This window comes from Leishmania braziliensis, chromosome 30 (assembly GCF_000002845.2).
Source record: "Leishmania braziliensis MHOM/BR/75/M2904 complete genome, chromosome 30".
In the NCBI taxonomy this organism is placed as follows: Eukaryota; Euglenozoa; class Kinetoplastea; order Trypanosomatida; family Trypanosomatidae; genus Leishmania; species Leishmania braziliensis.
This window is the reverse complement of record NC_009322.2, coordinates 1,092,963-1,112,990: the sequence shown is the minus strand read 5'-3', so window position 1 is coordinate 1,112,990 and position 20,028 is coordinate 1,092,963. Positions and strand designations below refer to the sequence as shown.

General features: G+C 54.3%; 6 protein-coding genes across 6 annotated transcripts; all 6 read left to right on the top strand.

Annotated features, from left to right (window-relative positions):
* Window positions 1-416: 416 nt before the first annotated feature.
* On the top strand, window positions 417-1,721 carry LBRM_30_3180 (putative 3-hydroxy-3-methylglutaryl-CoA reductase; the record flags this gene model as incomplete). Its single annotated transcript, XM_001566893.1, has 1 exon — window positions 417-1,721. The coding sequence occupies one exon, from the start codon at window positions 417-419 to the stop codon at window positions 1,719-1,721; it is 1,305 nt and encodes a 434-aa protein (XP_001566943.1).
* Window positions 1,722-3,982: 2,261 nt separating this feature from the next.
* LBRM_30_3170 (conserved hypothetical protein) lies at window positions 3,983-4,408 on the top strand (the record flags this gene model as incomplete). The annotated part of the gene is made up of 1 exon (XM_001566892.1): window positions 3,983-4,408. The coding sequence occupies one exon, from the start codon at window positions 3,983-3,985 to the stop codon at window positions 4,406-4,408; it is 426 nt and encodes a 141-aa protein (XP_001566942.1).
* A 2,760-nt stretch (window positions 4,409-7,168) lies between these two features.
* LBRM_30_3160 (conserved hypothetical protein) lies at window positions 7,169-8,404 on the top strand (the record flags this gene model as incomplete). The annotated part of the gene is made up of 1 exon (XM_001566891.1): window positions 7,169-8,404. One exon carries the CDS (start codon window positions 7,169-7,171, stop codon window positions 8,402-8,404), a length of 1,236 nt encoding a protein of 411 aa, XP_001566941.1.
* A 1,854-nt stretch (window positions 8,405-10,258) lies between these two features.
* On the top strand, window positions 10,259-11,206 carry LBRM_30_3150 (conserved hypothetical protein; the record flags this gene model as incomplete). The annotated part of the gene is made up of 1 exon (XM_001566890.1): window positions 10,259-11,206. One exon carries the CDS (start codon window positions 10,259-10,261, stop codon window positions 11,204-11,206), a length of 948 nt encoding a protein of 315 aa, XP_001566940.1.
* Window positions 11,207-12,516: 1,310 nt separating this feature from the next.
* On the top strand, window positions 12,517-13,155 carry LBRM_30_3140 (conserved hypothetical protein; the record flags this gene model as incomplete). The annotated part of the gene is made up of 1 exon (XM_001566889.1): window positions 12,517-13,155. The coding sequence occupies one exon, from the start codon at window positions 12,517-12,519 to the stop codon at window positions 13,153-13,155; it is 639 nt and encodes a 212-aa protein (XP_001566939.1).
* Window positions 13,156-15,098: 1,943 nt separating this feature from the next.
* On the top strand, window positions 15,099-15,788 carry LBRM_30_3130 (conserved hypothetical protein; the record flags this gene model as incomplete). Its single annotated transcript, XM_001566888.1, has 1 exon — window positions 15,099-15,788. The coding sequence occupies one exon, from the start codon at window positions 15,099-15,101 to the stop codon at window positions 15,786-15,788; it is 690 nt and encodes a 229-aa protein (XP_001566938.1).
* Between the last annotated feature and the right edge of the window lie 4,240 nt (window positions 15,789-20,028).

Below are 20,028 nucleotides of genomic sequence, written 5' to 3'. Positions count from 1 at the left end.
CCACGACTGTGTTGTAAGTGGCGTTGACGAAGCGACGAGTGAACTGCATCTGGTTGAATTTGAGGCGTCCAACCTCTTTCTCGGCTTCCCCCATTCACAATAACATAAACCAACACGCATAAGGGAGTGAATCCTCATAATATTTGTCGCCAACACCAGTTCTCGATATCGCTCTTCGGTTTGACATCTCTCTTCTGTTTCCCCTCTTATTTTTTCGTTCGTTTTTTTTTTTTCGCCACTTCCCTTTGGGGTGTGCTGTATTGTACCAGATACACCTCAGCTGCCACGTCAAATTCACGAGCCGTGGAGTTACCTTGTCCATTGTTGACCTGGTTTCTTCCCTTACTTTTCTCATACCACTTTCCCTGTCGGCGTTGCCTTGGCACACCACATTACTCGTCTCCTCTTTCACAGCTATGCGTCGCTCTATCCTGCTTGCCTGCTCCGCCGCCAAGGGGGGGAACTGGGCATCCATGTCCGATGCAGAGATCATGAAACAGGTGGAAGATAAGAAGATTGCATTTTACGGTCTTGAACAGGCACTTGCCCCCGACTACGACCGCGCCATCGCCATCCGTCGTGATATTGTCAAGAAAAAGATGTGCCCATCCTCTGCTGCCACACATCCGTTGGAGAGGGTGCCTTACAAGAACTACGACTGGGGCAACGTTGTGGGCCAGAACTGCGAAAACATTCTCGGCTATGTTCCAGTACCGGTGGGATTGGCTGGTCCGCTGCTGTTGGATGGAAAGGAGGTGGGACTACCGATGGCGACGACGGAGGGTGCACTGGTCGCGAGTACGCACCGTGGCGCGCGTGCCATCAACCTGAGCGGTGGCTGCCGGACGGCAGTACTGAAGGAAGGCATGACGCGTGCCCCCGTAGTGGAGGTAAGCTCCTTCGACGAGGCCATCGCCTTGGTCAAGTTCTGTGAGGAGCGGTTCGACATGCTAAAGGAGGCCTTCGAGTCGACTACCCGCTTTGGAAAGCTGCAGAGCATCAAGTGTGCCATGGCGGGTCGTCAGGTGCATATGCGCTTCTCTGCCTTTACTGGGGATGCGATGGGCATGAACATGATCACGAAGGGCTGCGACAAGGCGCTGCGGGTGTTGCAGCAGCACATTCCCTCCATGCGGGTGCTGGCTTTGTCGGGTAACTTTTGCACTGACAAGAAGCCGTCCGCAGTGAACTGGGTGGAGGGACGCGGAAAGTCGGTTGTGGCGGAGGCCGTCATCAAGCGTTGTGTGGTCGAAGGCGTTCTCAAGTGCACCGTTGACAGCGTTGTGTCGCTGAATGTGACAAAGAACCTGCGCGGCTCTGCACTTGCTGGGTCCATCGGCGGTTTCAACGCACATGCCGCCAACATCGTGGCCGCGCTCTACATCGCAACTGGTCAAGACCCCGCGCAGGTAGTGGAGTCCGCAACGTGTATGACGACGATTGACAAGGTGGGTGAGGATCTCATGATCAGCCTGACGATGCCGAGCATCGAGGTTGGCGCCGTTGGCGGTGGCACAGGCTTGTCATCGCAGAGCGCCATGCTGGAGCTGATGGGGTGCGCGGGTGCTAACAAAGAAGACCCGGGTGCCAATTCCCGCCAGATTGCACGCGTCGTTGCAGGCGCAGTCATTTGCGGGGAGCTGTCCCTCATGGCCGGCCTTGCCGCTGGTCACTTGCTGAGTGCCCACATGAAGCTGAATCGAAAGCCCTCGAGTCAGTAAGATGGTGCACAGAAGTTGCGGTGCTGCCTTGGCCGAGTCGGGATGTTGATGCCAGTGCCCATTTGTATGTTATGTGAAGGCTCTGGCGGCTGTATGCATTCCTTGCGTGACGCTGCAGTTGTACAACTGTACGTATATATATATATATGTGTGTATATGCCCTTGTCTCTCTGGGCGTTTGATGTGTGCGCTTTTTGCTTTTCATTAGCAACAGTAGGGTCATTATAACGGGGAACAAGTCAGCGAGGTATGCCAGGATCCAGTACCCCACTGTCTCTGGGGAGGCCACGCAGCCCTTATCCCTGCTGCATGCCGGGCCACCTCTGGTGGTGACAGGGTCAGGCTCCTAGTCCGTGGGGGTGGGTGGGAGGAGGGCAGAGAGCTTCACCGCTGCTGTTGCCGGCGGGCAGGTCGTGGATGGCGATGCGTCGGAGAGACCTGCGGCAGCGAGCACGCTTGGGGGGCACCCATGCGAGGGGCACCGTGTGAGCGTGGCTCGAGCGTATCCCTCCCCCCGTGCCTCACTGCCCACTGGGGTGGGGTGGGGGACTGAGCCGCCGCGAGGGAGGCAGCGGGTGGCCGCCTGGATAACGGGCGCGGCTGTGAGGCGGCCGGCGAGGCGGGGGCGGGTGGGCAGAGTTCGGGGCCGGGGCCGTGCTGAGATGGCTGCGTCGGCGCACTGCTGTAGCGCGTGTGTACGACTGCCTCGCGCCCCGCGATGGGCCTCTGACAGGCCGGACTGGAGAGGAGTTCAACCGCTCTTCTATGACAGAACAGATACCTTCAACGAATATCGCATGTGCTTCGCAGCTGTGTTCACGCCGGGTATGCGATACAACCGTCACCCTCCTTCTTACTGCTCTTACGTATTCGCTTTAACCTGCCTTGTCTCTACTGCGTTGTTCTCCGTTTACGCCTTCTTCCTGTGTAAGCGTTCCTGTTTGTGGCGCTTTCTGTTTGGAGGTGTGCTGCGGGTAAATGCGCCTTTGAATCTCTTTGGCGCTGCGAGTAGTCTGGGACAGCGGACTCCTTTTTTTCTTTTTTATTGGCTTGCCTCAGTACGACTAATGAGGCACAAACAAATCAATGGAGGGGAAAATAAAAGAGAGAGGGAGAGAGAAAGCATGACGCTTATCATAAACGACTTATCGAAAGGTGTAGGCGAAACCAGCATTAGCAGTTCGAGTGCGTCAGCAAGTGCATAGCGCATGGTGCGTTCCCACCAATACCTACACTACTTTGGGGCACTGTCTTCATTTCCTTTCTCATTTTCTCCTTTTGAAGAAGTGATCGATCAGCTGTGTCTTTTTCCCTCGCCTTGTAGATACACACATTGGACTCCTTTTGGTGGATGCGGCGAGCAAAGGTTTCAAGAGATCGGTGAGAGTGGCTGTGTGTCAGGCGTGTGACTAGGGTTGCATTCAAAAGCGAACGTGTGCAAAACTGATTTTTCTTATATGCGCACCAAACACATTTCACCACACTGGGCAGAGTGACAACATGGGTTCTCTCTCGAAAGCTCTCTTTATGTATCTCTCACTCTTTTCTTCTCCCTTAAAAGGACGAGGTGCATAACGGCGTGCTGCTCAAGCAGTCCTGGCAAGGGTTGACAAGCTTACACGTGAAGCATAACGTCACCATTGTCCATGTACACACAGTTGTCTCTGTGGAGGCAGGGCTCTTCATCAAACAGCAACATATTCAACTGGTGCTTTCTCTACCGAAAAGGAAGGCGCCTTCTCTCCTGTCGGAGATGTCTCTGAAACACACTCTACCGCTTTTATACTCTCCGGCTCCCGTGTGTGCGCGCGCGGTCAGGCCCGTGACGTAATCGCTTCCTCTTTTCTTCTTCAACTTTCTCTCCTCTTCTCGGCACTCTGTTTGCACTTCGCCGCGGATTTACATTTTTGCCTACCACTTTCCCATCTCTCGGCCCGTTTTTTTTTTTTTTACCTTCTCATGTTTAACAATTCTGCCCTACATTGAAACAGCAGTTCAACCCGTAACTTTTGCGCACGCCCATATCGACCGTGCAAGAATCCAGCGGTGCTGTCTTGCGCCCTCTCGAGATTAGCCGTGACATCCATACATACCCACGGCGATCACCAGTAGGCGGAACGTTGACTGTACACATCACTCGCGCTCTCTCTGCAATATTACCGTAGTACACACCCACCCACACGTATGCAGAGACGTGCGTCAATAGTGGGCATTAAAAAAAAAAGATCAACAACCCCCCTTTCCCCTGTTCTTTGGCGAGAATGAACCGCAAGGCTATTCTGTTCGTGTCAAACATATCATCGATCGCAAATGCGCAATACCTAGAGCGGCTCTTCTCCGCGTACGGTACCGTTCACCACGTGGAACTCTTCGGCGAAGGCCCACACCGCTACGCGGAGGTGACATACGGCACCGTCGATGACGCCGATACGGCTGTAGCAGCGCTGCACTGTCACTACCAGACGTGTCGCAACTTGCCGATGATTGTTCTCTACTCCAAGAATAGCCCTGCCGTCTCCGTTTACGGTCATAAAGTTGGACTGGAGTTTATGAAGGCAGCAGAGGAGAAACGGCAACCTCGCTTGCTTACATTGGACGAGTTTGATAGCAATCACCAACGCCTTGGGGTGCAACCGCCGCCTTCTGAGAGCGACATAATCCTCGAGTACCACACTCCGGGTTACTAACACGGTGGAAGGGCGAAGGACGACGAAAGAGGAATCTACGCACGACATTGATGGAGACTATCCGCTCCTGTGTCTCTCTCTTTCTTTTTCTGCCACTCTCTCCTGCCTTTCACTCGTCTAGGTTTCAGCATGGGCATCGATTCTCTTGTGTGACCCGGCTTAAGTGCGGAGGGGGGAGGGAAGGGAAATGTGTGTGTGCGTATGCGCTACGTGGTTTGAGGTGGGTGTGGGCTTGTCGAGTGTGGTCTGTGACTACCCAGCACTCTATCTTGACCTTTGGATTTGCTTTTGCTTCATTCCTTCACTTTTTGGTGTTGCCGCTGTCGAAAAGCAGTCGCTCCTCTTCTGTTTCTATCTGTGTATATCTACGACACTTTTTCCTGTGTGTCTCCGCATGCCTGCTCGCATTTGTGGTCGCTGTGTGCGTGCCAGCTCTCTGTGTTCCTGTAGCTCACAACACCGTCTTTTCTCATTTGCTTTCGACCGAATTGCACAGGAAGAAATACACCATGCCTGCAACTAAAAGTAGATGCGTTTGTGTTGGCGTGCGTGTATGGGTGCCAAAAACTCGGCGTCTTGCTTATCGTCACGCTCCTAGAACGCCACATTCAGGTCTACTGCCGTTCCCCACTCCCTTTCTCGCATCTGCTTGAGTGTGCCCTCCTCCCCCAGGGCCCCTCTCCTCCCACCGCCATCATGTCTTTTTCTTTTCAAGCTTTTGTTTGCGCTTTATGACCGCGTTTTCATCCTCTCCACATTTCTGTTTTGTGCGTGTGCTTTGCCTTCATCCCTACTATCACTACTCCTCTCTTTCATCCCTGACTTCCTTATCCTTTATTTTTTTTTTTCTCATTTGCTCGTTGAACTCTCACCGCCTACAGTTCTTACAAAATGTGAAAACGGGAAGGATATAAGGCATCATTCATTCGCACACCCCCACACACATACATACCCCCCCCCCTCCCCCACATATATACATAAACACAACGAAGCAAGGAGAAAACAGGCGAACGCTACTTGCTTACTGTCGATGTGTGAGTAGTAGGGTCCTGAGATCGAACAGAAACTTGTGTGTCGGTGGGCGAGGGGCTTGGGAGCTTCTATGGCCACTATCGCGTCCCATGTTCACCATCGTCCGGTGCTGCAGTGTGCTGCAGAGGTGGGAGTTGGAACATGGACTCTATGAGCAGCGCTCATCGTTGGACAACCGATGTGTACTTATGTGTTTCCCATTCGACTTCTTCGCTTCTTCGTCAGGTTGTGCCGGAGGCCGTACCTGTGGCGGCTAATACATTGGCTCGTCTGTAAGTCCTGTCTCTTTCTTATCATGTTACGGCATTTCTCCTCACTGGCTACAGACTCTTCCTCCGTCTCCGGGTCCTTTTTCTTTCACGCCCAACGTACTTGGCTATTTTTAGCTGCTGACATTTTCTTGTTTCCTCCATCGCTACACGCTCCCTGCTGCCAGGGGGCATACCTCAGCGAGGTATGCCAGGGTCCAGTACCCCACTGTATCTGGGGAGGCCACGCAGCCCTTATCCCTGCTGCATGCCGGGACACCTCTGGTGGTGACAGGGTCAGGCTCCTAGTCCGTGGGGGTGGGTGGGAGGAGGGCAGAGAGCTTCACCGCTGCTGTTGCCGGTGGGCAGGTCGTGGATGGCGATGCGTCGGAGAGACCTGCGGCAGCGAGCACGCTTGGGGGGCACCCATGCGAGGGGCACCGTGTGAGCGTGGCTCGAGCGTATCCCTCCCCCCGTGCCTCACTGCCCACTGGGGTGGGGTGGGGGACTGAGCCGCCGCGAGGGAGGCAGCGGGTGGCCGCCTGGATAACGGGCGCGGCTGTGAGGCGGCCGGCGAGGCGGGGGCGGGTGGGCAGAGTTCGGGGCCGGGGCCGTGCTGAGATGGCTGCGTCGGCGCACTGCTGTAGCGCGTGTGTACGACTGCCTCGCGCCGCGCGATGGGCCTCTGACAGGCCGGACTGGAGTGGGCGTTTGAACCACTGTGTATGAATGAATTGACAAGCTGAAAATAACAACTACAACCGCTGCGCATTCTGGTGACTTTCCTTCCTGCGCTTTGTATTGTTCACTGCGCGCTGCTACGCCGGCAGTGTGTGCCTATCGAGGCGGCAGCGACGCTCATTACTTATGGGCAACCTGCTAAGCGGATTCAGCGTGTCTGTTGCGCTGTGTACACAACGACCTCATTTTTGAGAAAGAAAGGGTATCCAAAGCGCTTGTATGTGTCTCGCATTGAATCACGCTTTCTAATTCTGTTTCCACTCTACGGCCTTTCTGTACCTTTTTTTAAGTATTTCCAGAGCGTGAAGACGTGGTTCATCAACACCCCCGATTCGTTCTCCTACGATTCCCTCTTGGCTGTTTCCTTCTGCCATGGCCACGGGCGGAGAGACGTACAGAGGACAACCGCAGTACGCACGGAAGCTTTAACGGGCCCTTTTGTTTTCAACGTGCGCCCCCACCTCCCCCCGCTACCAGCATAGAGGAATCAAGCAAAGTTTTCAGTACGATTGCACTATTTCTCTCCCCCTGCTCATATACACTTTTCAATCTCTTTTCCTCGATCCAGACACGTGGAACGTATCCGCCTGGCCTGGTGCGCCTCTCCACCAGAAGAAGCGTATAGTGACTCAGAATGAGCTCTAGCGAGTCACGAGCGGAGCGGCTGCGCCGCGTAAACCGCTACAAAGCGATGCAGGCGGAGCTGGCTCGTCAGAAAGAGGAGGAGAACTTTGCTGCCATGCGATCGGCCAAGCTGAAGGCGGCTGCCACCGACGAGGCCCTGGCTGCGGAGCTGGCTGAACAGCAGCGGCTCGAGGTCAAGGATGCGAAGATGCTGCAGCTGGTGCGTGACTACCCGGAGGTACGGTCGCTAGAGGCCCAGCTAAAGTACGCCTATCTCCGTAAGAGTCGTGCAGAGCAGGTGACGGACCGCACCGCCGCCAAGGCGTTGGAGGCGGAGGAACAACGGAGGTACATGGAGCATCTCGCGGAGAAGGATCGACTTGCCAAAGTGGAAGAGGAGAAGAAGCGTCAAGAGGACATGGAGCGCTTCCGACGCCATCAGGCAGCGCAGCTAGAGATAATCCGCCAGCATCGCTTGGCCGCCACGGAGGAAGCGAAGCAGCGCGAACAGGAACGCATCGCCGTAGACGCCGTAGTGGCTCGAGTGCAAGAGCAGGACTTTCTCGAAACCCTCGCTCGTCGAGACCGGCAGCGTCAGCTTATGGAGGAGCAGGATGAGTTCTGCCGCCTCCGCGCTGCTATGAAGAAGGCGGAGCAGGATCGTGAGGCCAAAGAAGAGGCAGCGATTCGCGCATACCTCGATGAGCAGGCTCGTAGACGCGAGATGGACGCCAAGGTGGCGCGCGAGCGGGACGCTGTCAAGGCCCGCGTTTTGGAAGAGCAGGGCCGCCGCATCGTCGAGGAGGAGGCCAAGAAGCGTGAGCTGGAGATGCTGCTTCAGGAGTACTACGAGGAGGAGCGACTCACCAAGGAGCAGATGCTTATCGCGGCAGAGAAGGCGAGTCGTGAACGCATGGCAGCCGCCGTGACACGCGAAAACCAGCAGCTCATTGATCAGCGCCGTCTTGCCAAGGAAGCACAGCTGGCCGATGAGCTGCGCTTCCGGCAGTTGGCAATGGAACAGTTGGCTTCCGAGGCGAAGATGCAACAGCTCAACCGCCAAAAGCAAGCGCAGCTCAAGCGGCAGCACATCGCCGAGGTGCAACAGCGCCTGGAGGAACGCCGGCTCCTCAAGGAGCAGGAGAAAGAGCTAGAACGAAAAGTGGAGGAGCAGGACCGCAAGCGAGAGGAGCAGATCCAAGAGTACATCCGACGTGCTCGTGCCCAGCTCTTGGCAGAGCATCTACCCAAGTTAGGCTCCTATGCCCCTGTGCGCGCCATGCGGGACGAGGAGAAGATTCAGTTTTTGCCTCAGATCAAAACCGCCAGCGCTGCACTTCGGGAAAGCTAACGGATATGTCTAAGCTTCTTTTTTTTTTTTTGTGTGTGTGTGTGTGTCTGTGTCATCGTCGTAGTCGTCTGCTGCTGGACTTGTCCAGCCCCGCTCTGGTTTGCTCTTCCCCCCCCCCCCCTCTTTTTTCTCCTCTTGTGTCGCTACGAAGAAGGATGAAGGTGTGAGGTGGGATGTGAAAATGAGTAAAGTATGGGCAGCAGATAGTCCCATTTCACATGTACATACAGTGCTGCCGCCGTTGTCGTTCTTGCCGTTGTTGCGGTGCAGCACCCGTAGACTTGTTACCAATGCACCTTCGTTGAAGTGTGTAGTGTTTTTTTTTTTGTAGGTTGCTTTCTCCCTTGTGTGTTGCGACGTATGGAGGCACCAATCCTGGCGCTACTGACGCGCCGCCTGTGCCTCTCGATTCAGTTTGTCTTTGGTCATTGTGAACTGGGACACAACGACAAAGCCGACAGGCTTTCTGAGTCGGAAACAGCAAAGGCACTGGTGACCGCGGTATTGACTACGGACCAGTTCACCTGTCTCCAGCGCCAGGGCGACATCCCCTGTAACCTGCACAATAGGCGCCGCCGCCTCCGCTCTTGAACAGGACCCTGATCGCGATCCGCTTGGATCGAGGTGTGCGGTGCTTCCAGATTTGTCTGACGTCAATTGCACAGCATATGTGCGAAGAAGGGACGGGGAAGGATCGAAGGAGCCTGCTGGGCGCATGGCGCGACTCGATGGAAGAATGGTTTGTCCTAGACGACCCGGGTATGACTGCAGTGCAACCCAGAGGTATAGGTGAAGTGTGCTTGTATACCGATCTTTGCTGAGTGGTTCGTGATGTGGTGTGAGCACGTTCAGAACAAGACGAAGCCAAAACTCTTTTAGTTGTGCGCCTGTGCGTGTTTTCTCCGACCGCTTTTCTTCCCTCCCTGTATGTACTATATGGTGGTCATGGTGCTCAACTCGTCGTTGTACTCTTTACTTTCCTTTCAGTTTGCTATTTCGTCTTTGACTCCTCTCCCCATCTTACGTCTCCACGTAGTGCACCCACCCACCCACCCACACAAGAAAGCGCGAATGCCACCCACCCTCTTCCCTCTCCCTGGACCAGTGCGGCCAACATCAAAAGCGAGTGTCTCGGCAACTTACTCTCTCTCCCGTTACCTTTTTCTCTTCCCATTCCCGCGTGGCCCTTCGTGCTCAAGCGTGTGTCCCCCACCCCTCGCTGAGGCCGGCTGCTTTTTGACGCACTCGCACGGCCTCACAATGCCGGGTCTTACTCTTTCTTTAATCCGTCTCGCGGTCCGCCGTATACGATGCACGTGAGGCAGGTGACTGCATTGTGAAGAGATGGGAGCGGGGGGCAGGTGGCGGTTGGCGAGATGCTATCCTCCCCCCTTCAATGCTGCACTTCCTCTCTTGGCGCTTCTCCTTTCTGGCAGACACATATGTGTCGGCATAAGGTTGCAGCGGAATATTCTTCGTCACTCTCTCATACACGCTGGCTATTACACCTCTCTCCTTTCCTCTTTTTGCTTCCGTTGCTGGCGCCTGCCTTGCCGCGACACGTGCGCCACACACGTCGGTTTTTCCAGCAACAAGAGCGCAACGCGAGCCACAACAGCAAAGCTTGGTCTGTGCCCACAAAGGGAAGCGCGCCTCCCTACGCTTTCAGCCTTCCTTTCTCTCTTTCTCTCTCTGTGGGTGAGTGGGTGAAAGGCACACGTTGCACACGTCTCCGCAGGCAGGTGCGTACGCAGCTGTGGGTGCGTGTTTGCCTCCACACTCTCTCGTTATCCTGCATTTATCTTCTTCGGCTGCTTCTCTCGCACATTTTTGGCGGCGCTTCTTCATCTACTTATGCGAGGCCAGGAGAGAATATGGAAGGCGGCGCCGCTGCCACAGTCCTTCCACGCTTCCCTCGAGTCTGGCAACTGGCTGCGTGCTCTTCAAATTTATCAGCGCCACCCATACCACACCCCACCCGCAGACACGTTTGACCTCTTAAAGGCCGTCATGCATTACACCGGCGTCGGCGTCGAGGATGTGAAGGCACGCTTTAATGAGAAACTGCGCCTTTCCGCCAGCTTACAGCGCCGCAAGTCTGAGGAGGTGGAGTGGTCTCTGTTTTGGGAAGCGCTTAACAAGGGCGACGGTAAGATGATCAGCGATGCTCTATCAGGGGCCAGCGTGAGTGGTACCACCCAGCAGATCGGCATGGCGGAGGCGTGTGCGGTGCTGCTGAAGGGGGCGGGGAAGGAGTGGCACACGCGCCTTGTGGACGACTTGCCTTTCTCCACTGTCAGCCGATGTAGTCTCCTTCATGCCGCCCTCGCAGAGAAGCGGCCCGACGTGGCAGCGGAGATGCTCAGCCACGCACGTGTTACCCGTTCTGACCTGAACAGTCTGTGGCCGCTCATAGCTCAATGCACCTGGGAGGAGGTGCTGAGGATGATCTCGCTTTGTCCAAAGAACGCTGTGCCCTACAACAAAGCGCTTCCTTTCATCCTAAAGGACGGCTGCAGCTTGCAGACACTCTCCGAACATCTCGAGCACGCCCGGGTCTTGGGGGACGCCGACGTCGTCTCCCCGTTGCTGGCGTACGCGGTGGAGATGGGGGACTGGTCTTACGTCGAACGCTGCGTGGGGCATCTGGTTGACATTGGCAAGATCGCCTCTTCAGCCCGTGATGCCTTTGGCCACTTGTGCAAACTGCATGGACCGAAGCGCGTATGTCAGCGTCTGCTCGAACATCACGTTGAGCTCTCCGACATGACCATCGAAGACCTCGAGTCCCTCCGGTTTTGAAGACGGGGCGGGGCGGGGCGGGGATTGGGATACGGTGAGGCGCGCGAACGGAGAAGGGTTGGTGCTCGCGAGACGGGTGTGACATCCGCTTCTCTACTGTTCAGGAGAGAACCGTCTGCCATGTTTGGAGATGTACGCTTGTTAGACTGCTATGCCGCTGCGACGCCGCTGTTGGGCTTTCTCACGGTCCCTTTTTTTTTGTGTGTGTCTTCCCTCTTGCAGGTGTGAGGGGGAGAGATCGAGCAAGGGAGGCTAAAAGAGGGTTCGCGGTGTGGGGTGACGACGGCTTTGAGGACTGCGTGTCCCTTTTTTTTTTTGATGTCTTCTCACCGATAAATGTTTCGTGATGTGTGTAGCGAGTTGTGCCCAGGAGAGGGGACAGAGAGACGAGAGCTGGAATCGGAACAGAATACTCTGCTATGGAGAGAGGGGGTGGTGGCGGTGAGGGGACCAACACAATGGGAGAGAGAGAGATGAGGGGACGCTGAGTATGCACAACAATGTGGCGAAACTGTGTATTGCGCCTGGGTTGCTGACATCCATTCCTCCCCCCTCAACTTTCTCTCCGCACCAAACACTTTTCCTTCATCTCGTTCGATATCTTGGTCATCCTCGATACGCCACCAAGGAGAGAGACTCAGTGCGCTTTCCCCCTCTCTCCCTCCTTCAATACCCATTCCTCACTCGACGAATGCCTGTCAAGGCCAGATGAGCTCTTCATTCTTCCCACAAGTACTTACCCAATGGAGGAAAGGCAACTATGAGGCGATAGTGTGGCGAACCGATGGTGCTTATCATGCACGTGCCCTTGCTAGATACCTCAGTGGCCTACTTGGCGCGAAGGTCAGCTGACGACCACAGGGAGGAAACACACACATACACACGCACACGGGTAGGGTCGCGACAGTCTACTGCCCTCCGCACTGCTGCTTCGGTTTACCCCTTGCTATGCGACTATGCTTCCAGATAGCGCGCTGCTCTCTGTGCTTTGCTCATCTTTCACTTCCTTTCCTCTACACTTCGTTTTGCTTTTTGCTCCCTTCCTCCATCTCCCCCGTCTCTATCCGCATGTGTGTCGACGCGGAAAACGTCGCACTCGCCTCTCCCGCTCCCTTCCACCACGACCGTGCACCTTTCTTTAACTTTTCATCATCTTACTACGTGAGTGTCAGCTTTTTGTTTTTTGTCTCTGATTCGCTTTCACACGGGGTGGTCGGCAGTCGCAGTGCATCTCTACTTCCCTGTTACGTCCTCCGTAGGCTTGAGCAGCCCTCGCCATATACACATATATATATTTATTTACTCTGACAATGCCCGCGCTCAGGGTGGTGCTCTCACTGTGCTTGGTCGCCTTGGTAGCGACGACGTGCTGCTCGCAGGTGACGCAGGATGTGGAGATGAATCCTCATCCGCTGGTGTTTGTGTCCAAGACGACCTCGAGCGACGACATCGTCCTTGGCACCTCCCTCGAGGTTTCAGTCACAGTGACGAACTACGGTCAGAGTCCTGCCTTCGATGTGCAGATATCTGACCATCTGGAGGACGGCTCGCTGCAGAGCAAGTTCATCGCCTCCCTCCCCTACGGCGCGTCAGAGACGCTGCGCTACACAGTGACCCCCAGTGCACTGGGTAACTACGCCGTTTCCGTCGCTGAGGTGACGTACAACGTTGAGCAGGGCAATGCTGCGACGTCCCGCAAGGCTCTCAGTAACATGATCCGCGAGAGTGAGGCGTATTACTACGGCGATGGTGTCGACGACGAGAGCTTCCGAGGCTTCATCTCTGTTTTCACACGCGACCGCTATGAACGCCTGCACGCGCGCTACATTAAGGAATCGACAGCCTACCTCTTTCTAGGCGCAATCCCAGCGCTGTTTCCCTACGTGCTGTACCGCGTAAAGCAGAGCGAGGTGGACTCGCTGCTCCGTCAGCGCAAGGCCAACAAGTAGACGACCTGGCGATAGTGTGGGCTGAAGGTCACGCACCCATTTATCTACGCTCACATGCACTGCCACCAACAGCTAGTTGCCATCTCCCTGTGTCTCTCTCTCGTAGTGCCCATGACGAAGGCAAAGGGGAAAAGGGACTCGTGCGGAACGGAAGACGAGGCGGAGTTGAGGAGATCGCTAGCCCGTCATTCTCGGTGATCACTTCGATGCTCATGCGTGTCTCCCCCCTCCCCTTTGACCCCCTGTAGGTAGACGTTTTCCTCAACACGACGAGAAAGAAGAAAAAGCAGCGAAAGTGATGCTGTTTGGGCTTCTATTGACAATGTGTCCTTTGAGTGCTTTTATTCCCTTCTCGTTCGCTGAGTTGCTGTGTCTGATGTTTGAAGTAGGTCCCCGATGTGCAGGCGAGCGTCGGGCTGTTTTGTGAGTCGCATTCTTCCGCCGTCCCTCTTTTCTCCTTTAATCAGATGCGCTGTGTGTGTGTGTGCGAACCTTGTACTTCCTTTCCCTGGCTCGCTTTGGGACCCCTCTTGAGCTCCCCATTGAATTCCCCCCAATGGCCACTCACACGCTGCTGAGTTATCGAGGATGACGTGTGCTTTTTTATCGCTTTCTACTTGCGATGCACACCCTCTTCGGCGTGCGTATAGGTGCAGTGACTGTCTTTGTTTGCGCCCTTCATCTGTATCCCCTCTACTCAACTGCCAGCGTGTACGCGCGTGTGTGCGCGTTTATGTGGGCAACGGAGCATCGCCGGTGTCCCACTCTCTTGTTAGCCGCATTGTGTGTGCGTGTTGTCTTCTGTTTCACTTGTCGTGTCGAACAGCAACAAAAATGAGAGAGAGGGATGCCACGAATAAAGCTGATGACAGTAGGGTACCGATGTGCTTGGCTGTACGTGTGTGAATGCGTCCCTCATTCAGCTTTCCTTTGCTTTTCTCGTTGTATGACTCGACCTTTTTTTGCTTTCTTAAGCTGGTGACCCAAGCACCTCTAAGGGTGCGCGTGAGAAACTCAGTAAACAGCAATACGCATAGAGAAGGACGCAGTATTATTTCTCTCATGCACATAGCACTGGCCATGGTATCCGCACGCGCATGTCTCTGGTTGTGGTCCTGTGTGTGGGAGACGCACTGTGTGCTCTCCGCGGCACGCATGTACGAAGCACCTGCGCTTGCCCAGATCCTTTCTGTAGGGCGACAAGCGGCCTCCCTTGAACGGTGGGACGGGCGCTAGGTCGTCAGGCTATTTCTGCTGCCCTACCCCTCGCCAAGGGAGCGGTGCATTCTTATTCCTCGTCCTCATGTGGCGGCGCGTTCTCTGTGCCTGCGACTCTGCCTCTTTCCCTCTTTTCTGGACTCTTCCTTCCCCTACTGCCCTTTGCCTCTCCACCGCTGCCGCTGCGTGTTGGCTCTTCATTTCATTTCGCTCTTTGTACACACCCACGCTGATCTCCACGCGCCCACCAGATACATTGTCAGTAGCTTTCCGGAGTGAACACAGCATACGGCGTGCACCTTTTTCGTCTTCTCTCTTTTCCCGAGACCCTAGGACGACGTAAAACTCAACCGTCGCTTAAGTAGCGCCGCCCCCTTTTTTTTTTTCGCCTTCCTCCAACCTTTTTTTCCCTCACTGTCCCACACCTCTTGCTTCACTCGCTCTCCATGTTCATCGCGGTGGTCCCCCAATCCCACACTGTCTTTTCATAACCCCACACCCCATACATTACGTGCCTACGTTCATTCATCTGTGTGTGTGTGCTCCCTGCTCATTTCAGCCCGACAGCTCAGCGAGACATCAACGACGAACAGAAAGAAGAGACTACGATTAACGCTCAGCTCACAGCTTTATACGTAGCACGCTCTCATAAGTCCAAAAGCTGCTTTACTCGCTCTCACACTCCTCTCCAGCATATTTTAAGAAAGAAAATGTCGGCGTCACTCATGGTGTACGAAGAGGGCAGCATGGACATCATCGTCCTGTATCCCAGTGACTCGAGTGAGTCTTACCAGTGCGACCAGTTGTCGCAGAGCACTGCCTCCACGAGCTCTCTCGGCCCTCAGTACACATCGTATTCCGACAGTTTCAACATTAAGAGAGGCGGGGCGCTCTTTGGGTTCGATGAGGAGCTCAGCGAGAACGAAGAGACACTGGCCGAGGAAAGAGAGCGGCTGCGCGAAGAGCGGTGCAACCGTCTTCGGTACGGTCCCAGTCGCGCCAACCGCAGCCACGACCGGCAGAGTATTCTTTCGGCTCGCCAGAACCTACTAAACGAGTTTATTCTTCGCGAGACCAAGAAGGCTACCATAAGCCGTCAAGATCACCATATTATGCTGCGCCAGCTGATTAGCGCAGCGTACTTCCGCGACCCTAATCATGTCGCCAACCGTCAGAAGTGGCGCCGCATCATGGCGAGCATCGGCAAGGAGTACTACGGGTCGAAGGCAATCTTCTCCCTCTCCCCCGACCCGTACGACAGCGTAGTGGCGAAGCTGTCGTCAATGATGCTCTGGGATGATGAGATCCGTCACTGGTCGTACGACTACTGCGACGCGGAGATGACCCGCCGCCGCAACGCGCAGGTAGAGACGTTGAAGAAGCTTCAGGCGAGTGGCGCTCTCTTTTTATCGTAGGCGGGAGGTTTCACTCCTCCACTGTCTCTGCTCTCTTCTCTCTTCACCCTCTTGTGGCTTCATGAAGGATTACATACATGCATGCAAGACGGCGAAAAACTCTAACTTGGCATGCCTCCATCAGCCACCAGCCCCCACCCCTTCACGCACGTACCCTCGAAGTTCACCCGCTGCCACACGCTGGATGCGTGTGGGTGAGGCACATAGGCGCATGTGTGAGTGGCAGTGAAAGTGATACATTCTATATGCGTAATGTGCTGTGCATCCTTTTTTTTTTTCGAGGGAGGTGTTTGTATGTATGTATATATATGCGTGTGTGTATTCAACGATGCAAGGACACAGCCGGCAATGCACGCGAAGGTTTTTATCCTCGGCGCGCCGTGGCGACATGCAGAGCGCACATGTTTATGCCAGTAAGCCGGTGCGTTCTTTTGCGCGCTGGATTTTATTTTGCCTTTTTTTTTTCTCCGTTTGGCGTGCGTGTGTGTCTTGTTGCCAATGCCATGGGGTGTGTGATTCCGTGTGTATCCCCCGCTTGATTTGAAGGCACACGCGGCATCGCTCTTCCATACAAGCGCGTGCGGTGTTTTTTTTTTTCCTCCGCCTTCTCTTTCTTTTCGTTGGGCTTCCGCCTCTTTTCTCCCTTTCGAGGATTGTTGGATGCGTTTCTTTGGCTGCATGGCACAGAGTATCGCTGTCTTTCATGCCCTCTTTTCATGCGAATCCCACACACGGCTCACACAACCAGCACGCACGGTAGGCAAAGCCATTAGGTCTGAGAAGCACGTGCCCCGAGGATGTGCATGTTTGTGTCTGTGTGCGCGCAGGAACAGAGTTATCTGAGGAGTGAGGCGGAGCCTAAGAGAGACAAGCCTCCTCGAGCAGTCGTACAAGCAGACCCATAATGAAAGAAAGCGAGCAAAAGAAGACAGGCGCGCGCACGCGTTGGAGTACCACGACAGTCGGTCCCCAATCACAGTCAGGAACAGGCAAGCGAATAGAGAAAACCAGGAAAAGGCGCGTAGACGTCCCCAACGAAGCGAACCAGAGAGACGCACACACACACACACACACACGCTCACGCTCACACATCCAAGCAAAGAAGTAACGCAAGAGAAGGAAGACTAACACGAACGCAGAGGAGGAGCGACCATCTGCAAACGTGCTCTCACTCTCACGAACACACGCTGATTTACGGACGTCGCTTTCCTTCGTTTTTGACACTCTTTCTGAGATGACTCTCAATGAGGCCAATGGCGGGGTACGACAAAGCAAGCGTAGAACGGCGTGACAGGCGGCTTTACTCTTGAAGCGTTGAGGATTGGAAGCACTAGAGAAAAACAGAGGCGATCTCAACAAAATTTTGCTTGTAATCACACGGAAACGAGAACACACACACACACGTTTTAAATCTGCGATGAGCGGGGAAGGGGCGAAGTTCTTTGCGTTTACGCGCGTAATACACTATAAGCGCAGGCCCCTGTAGCACCCGTCCACACATGTTGGCAGCACGGCGAAGAAGAATAGGAAGAGCTGTGTCTTTATTGTTTAGGTGTCTCTGGGAGTCGGTCTATGTGCGTTGCGTGTTGCTGCACTGAGTGGAAAAGGCAAGTTTGACTCTGTTGATGCCGAATGAAGACAGAAAGAAGGAATAAGAAGACGGCCGATAACTCGAACAAAAAAGGGAGGACGGAGTACCTCGGCGCCGCATGTTCCAGTGTCTTCTTTTCTTCGATGTTTCTTACTGCTTTCTAGTAACTCTTTCCACGTAGCCGGTTTCCTCTTCAGTGGATTGGTCTTTATTGTTCTTACAGAGTATATGTATGTGTGTGTGTGTGTGTCTGTGTGCACTGCTGCGTGAGGCTTAAGGGGGTCTGCTGCTTACTTCTTGTTATTGTACACGCGTACAGGTGCGTCTATGTGTATGCCTGTCTATGCGATTCTTCGGAGAAGGCCTGCACTGCCCACCGACGCACCACTCATGTTGTAGTGCAAGGATGATCCCGTCACGCCCTTACGCCGTGAAGACGCACGCAGACACACGCACAATCCACAGTCACCTGCGCAGACCCCGCACGCACTCTTCGATAGTCTTCGCTTGATACGCTCCATTTTCTACTACCGAGACCCCCCCGGCTTCTGTAGACTTCTTTCTTTGCATTGAGTCGCTGTTGATTAGTAACCTGAAGGTTGACGTAATGTGCGTGTGTGTGTGTGCGCGTGTGCGTGTGTGCCGCTCTGTGTGGGCTTGCGTGGTTTGCCAAAGGCTCCGTTCGGTTTTATTTTTCTGCCCCTTATCGCTTTGATTCTCATTTTTTTTTTCTCGCTTTTGCCTCTCTCCTTTCACTCGTGTGTATTTGATTTCCGAGTGCGCGTTCACCATGGTATCAGTGTTTAGCACCCGCTCTGTGGGGAAGCCACGCAACTTGCAGCCTGCCCCTCGGGTGCAATGGCGGACTGCTTGGTATCGGCGATCATGTCTGGGCTGGCACGGTCCCGAAGTGGCGTGCGGTCGTGACGGTCACGTTTGTACCAACTCACTGCGCATCGTGTCTACAGTTTAGAAAAGGTACTCATCAGCGCATATTTGTTGACTTGTTCATGGTAGACTAAGACCTTGAACGCATAACTTCGGAGAGCGTCTTCGAGTACTTCCGTTTCTTTTCTTTTTTTTTGCGCCTCGTAGGATGCGATGGAGAGGTGGGGCATTGTGGCCCTTCCGAGGGCGGGGAGGGCTACAATGCTCAAAAGAGAAAACAAAGGCACTAGGCTGCATCCACCAGGAGTTTCGGGCGCAAACACACACACACACACACACACAAGCATGGGGAGTGGGCGATCACCTGTGTTGATAGACGGTGAGACGCTTTTTGTTCGTTTCTTTTTTTTTCCCCCTTCCCTTCCCGCGCATTAGAGGTGGCTGGCATGTGTCATGCGATGCTCACAGGGCATGGAAGGTAAGAAAGGAGGTGGTGGGAAAGAATGGTAGGAGGTTCAGGGGCAACGTTTGACTGCTCGGGGTGGAGGCGGAGGAGGAGGAGGGAAATAATATGGATGGCGTCAGTTCACACCTGAGAAGACAAAGGTGAAGGAGAAACGCAAAGGGGAAAGCTGCATAGAGAAACCCCTCAAACAGAGTTTCAACAACAGCAAACATGCAGTTCATGCACGCTTACACCTCTGCACTTACGGAAAAAAAGCCCCCGGCCGAGAAAACAACAAAGGTGCCGCTTTTTACTGCGTCTACTGCATGATTTTGCTTTTATTCCTTCTGCTCTTCTTTTTTTCTCTTTTGTGTTGGCTTCCTTCCGAAACCCCTCTTGCTTCACACCCCTCTCTCCCACTTGCGCTCAACGATCGATTCTAATGCTCAAAGAAGTTACTCGCGCAGCCCATTTTTTTTTTCGGATCGCCTGCCCCCCTCCCTCTCACTACTTTGCTCTTGGTGGTCGTTCTTCGCGCTGCTTAGCTTTCTCTTTCGTGCTCCAGTCTTTTCCTTTTACGCCTCTCTTCTCTCTTCCTCCTTGCCATCTTTTTATTCCCCTCCTCTCTTTCTCTCTCTACTCCCGGGTGTGATTGTGTCTGCAGGCGAGCATAATTGACCTACGGTGTACCTTCGTCTCTCTAGCCCATGTGCATGTATGTCTCTCTCTTCTGCAACTGAATGTGTGTGTGCGTATGCCTGTGAAGGTGTCTCTGCGTATCGTGAGGGGGGGGTGAGGGGTGATACACGACAGGCGTTGGAAGGACAGGTGGACGGCATCCAAACTGCAGGGGAGACTGAGGAGCAATAGGAGGGGAGGATGGGTAGGTGAGGTGTAGAGAAGAGAAAACATATACAGGTGCTCGGCGAGGTTGTTATCTCTGTCATTGTTGGGGCTGACAGGCCGCAGATGAAGGTGTGCGCAAGAAGGAAAAGAATCGGGAAGAACGCACAAATGGAATCGGCGCACACACATGCACTTCTGTTCTAGCTCCCGTGTGTGGGCGTGTGAGTATGGGCCATGCTCACGTTTTGTTGCTTTTTTTTTTGCTGTCGGTCTCGTTTTCCACTGTTCAGCTCCAGTTCTGCCTTTCATTTCAGTGGTGGAGCACCGCATGGTGTCGTGCCTTTGATTTGCCTCTTTTCTTTTCTTTTTTTCCCTTAGCTCTGTTTCTCAGACCCCTACCGCTTTGACAACGGCACTGAGAGCCTCACTTCATTTTCTCCTCGAGCGCGCCCACCCGTTTTGGTTGCCCC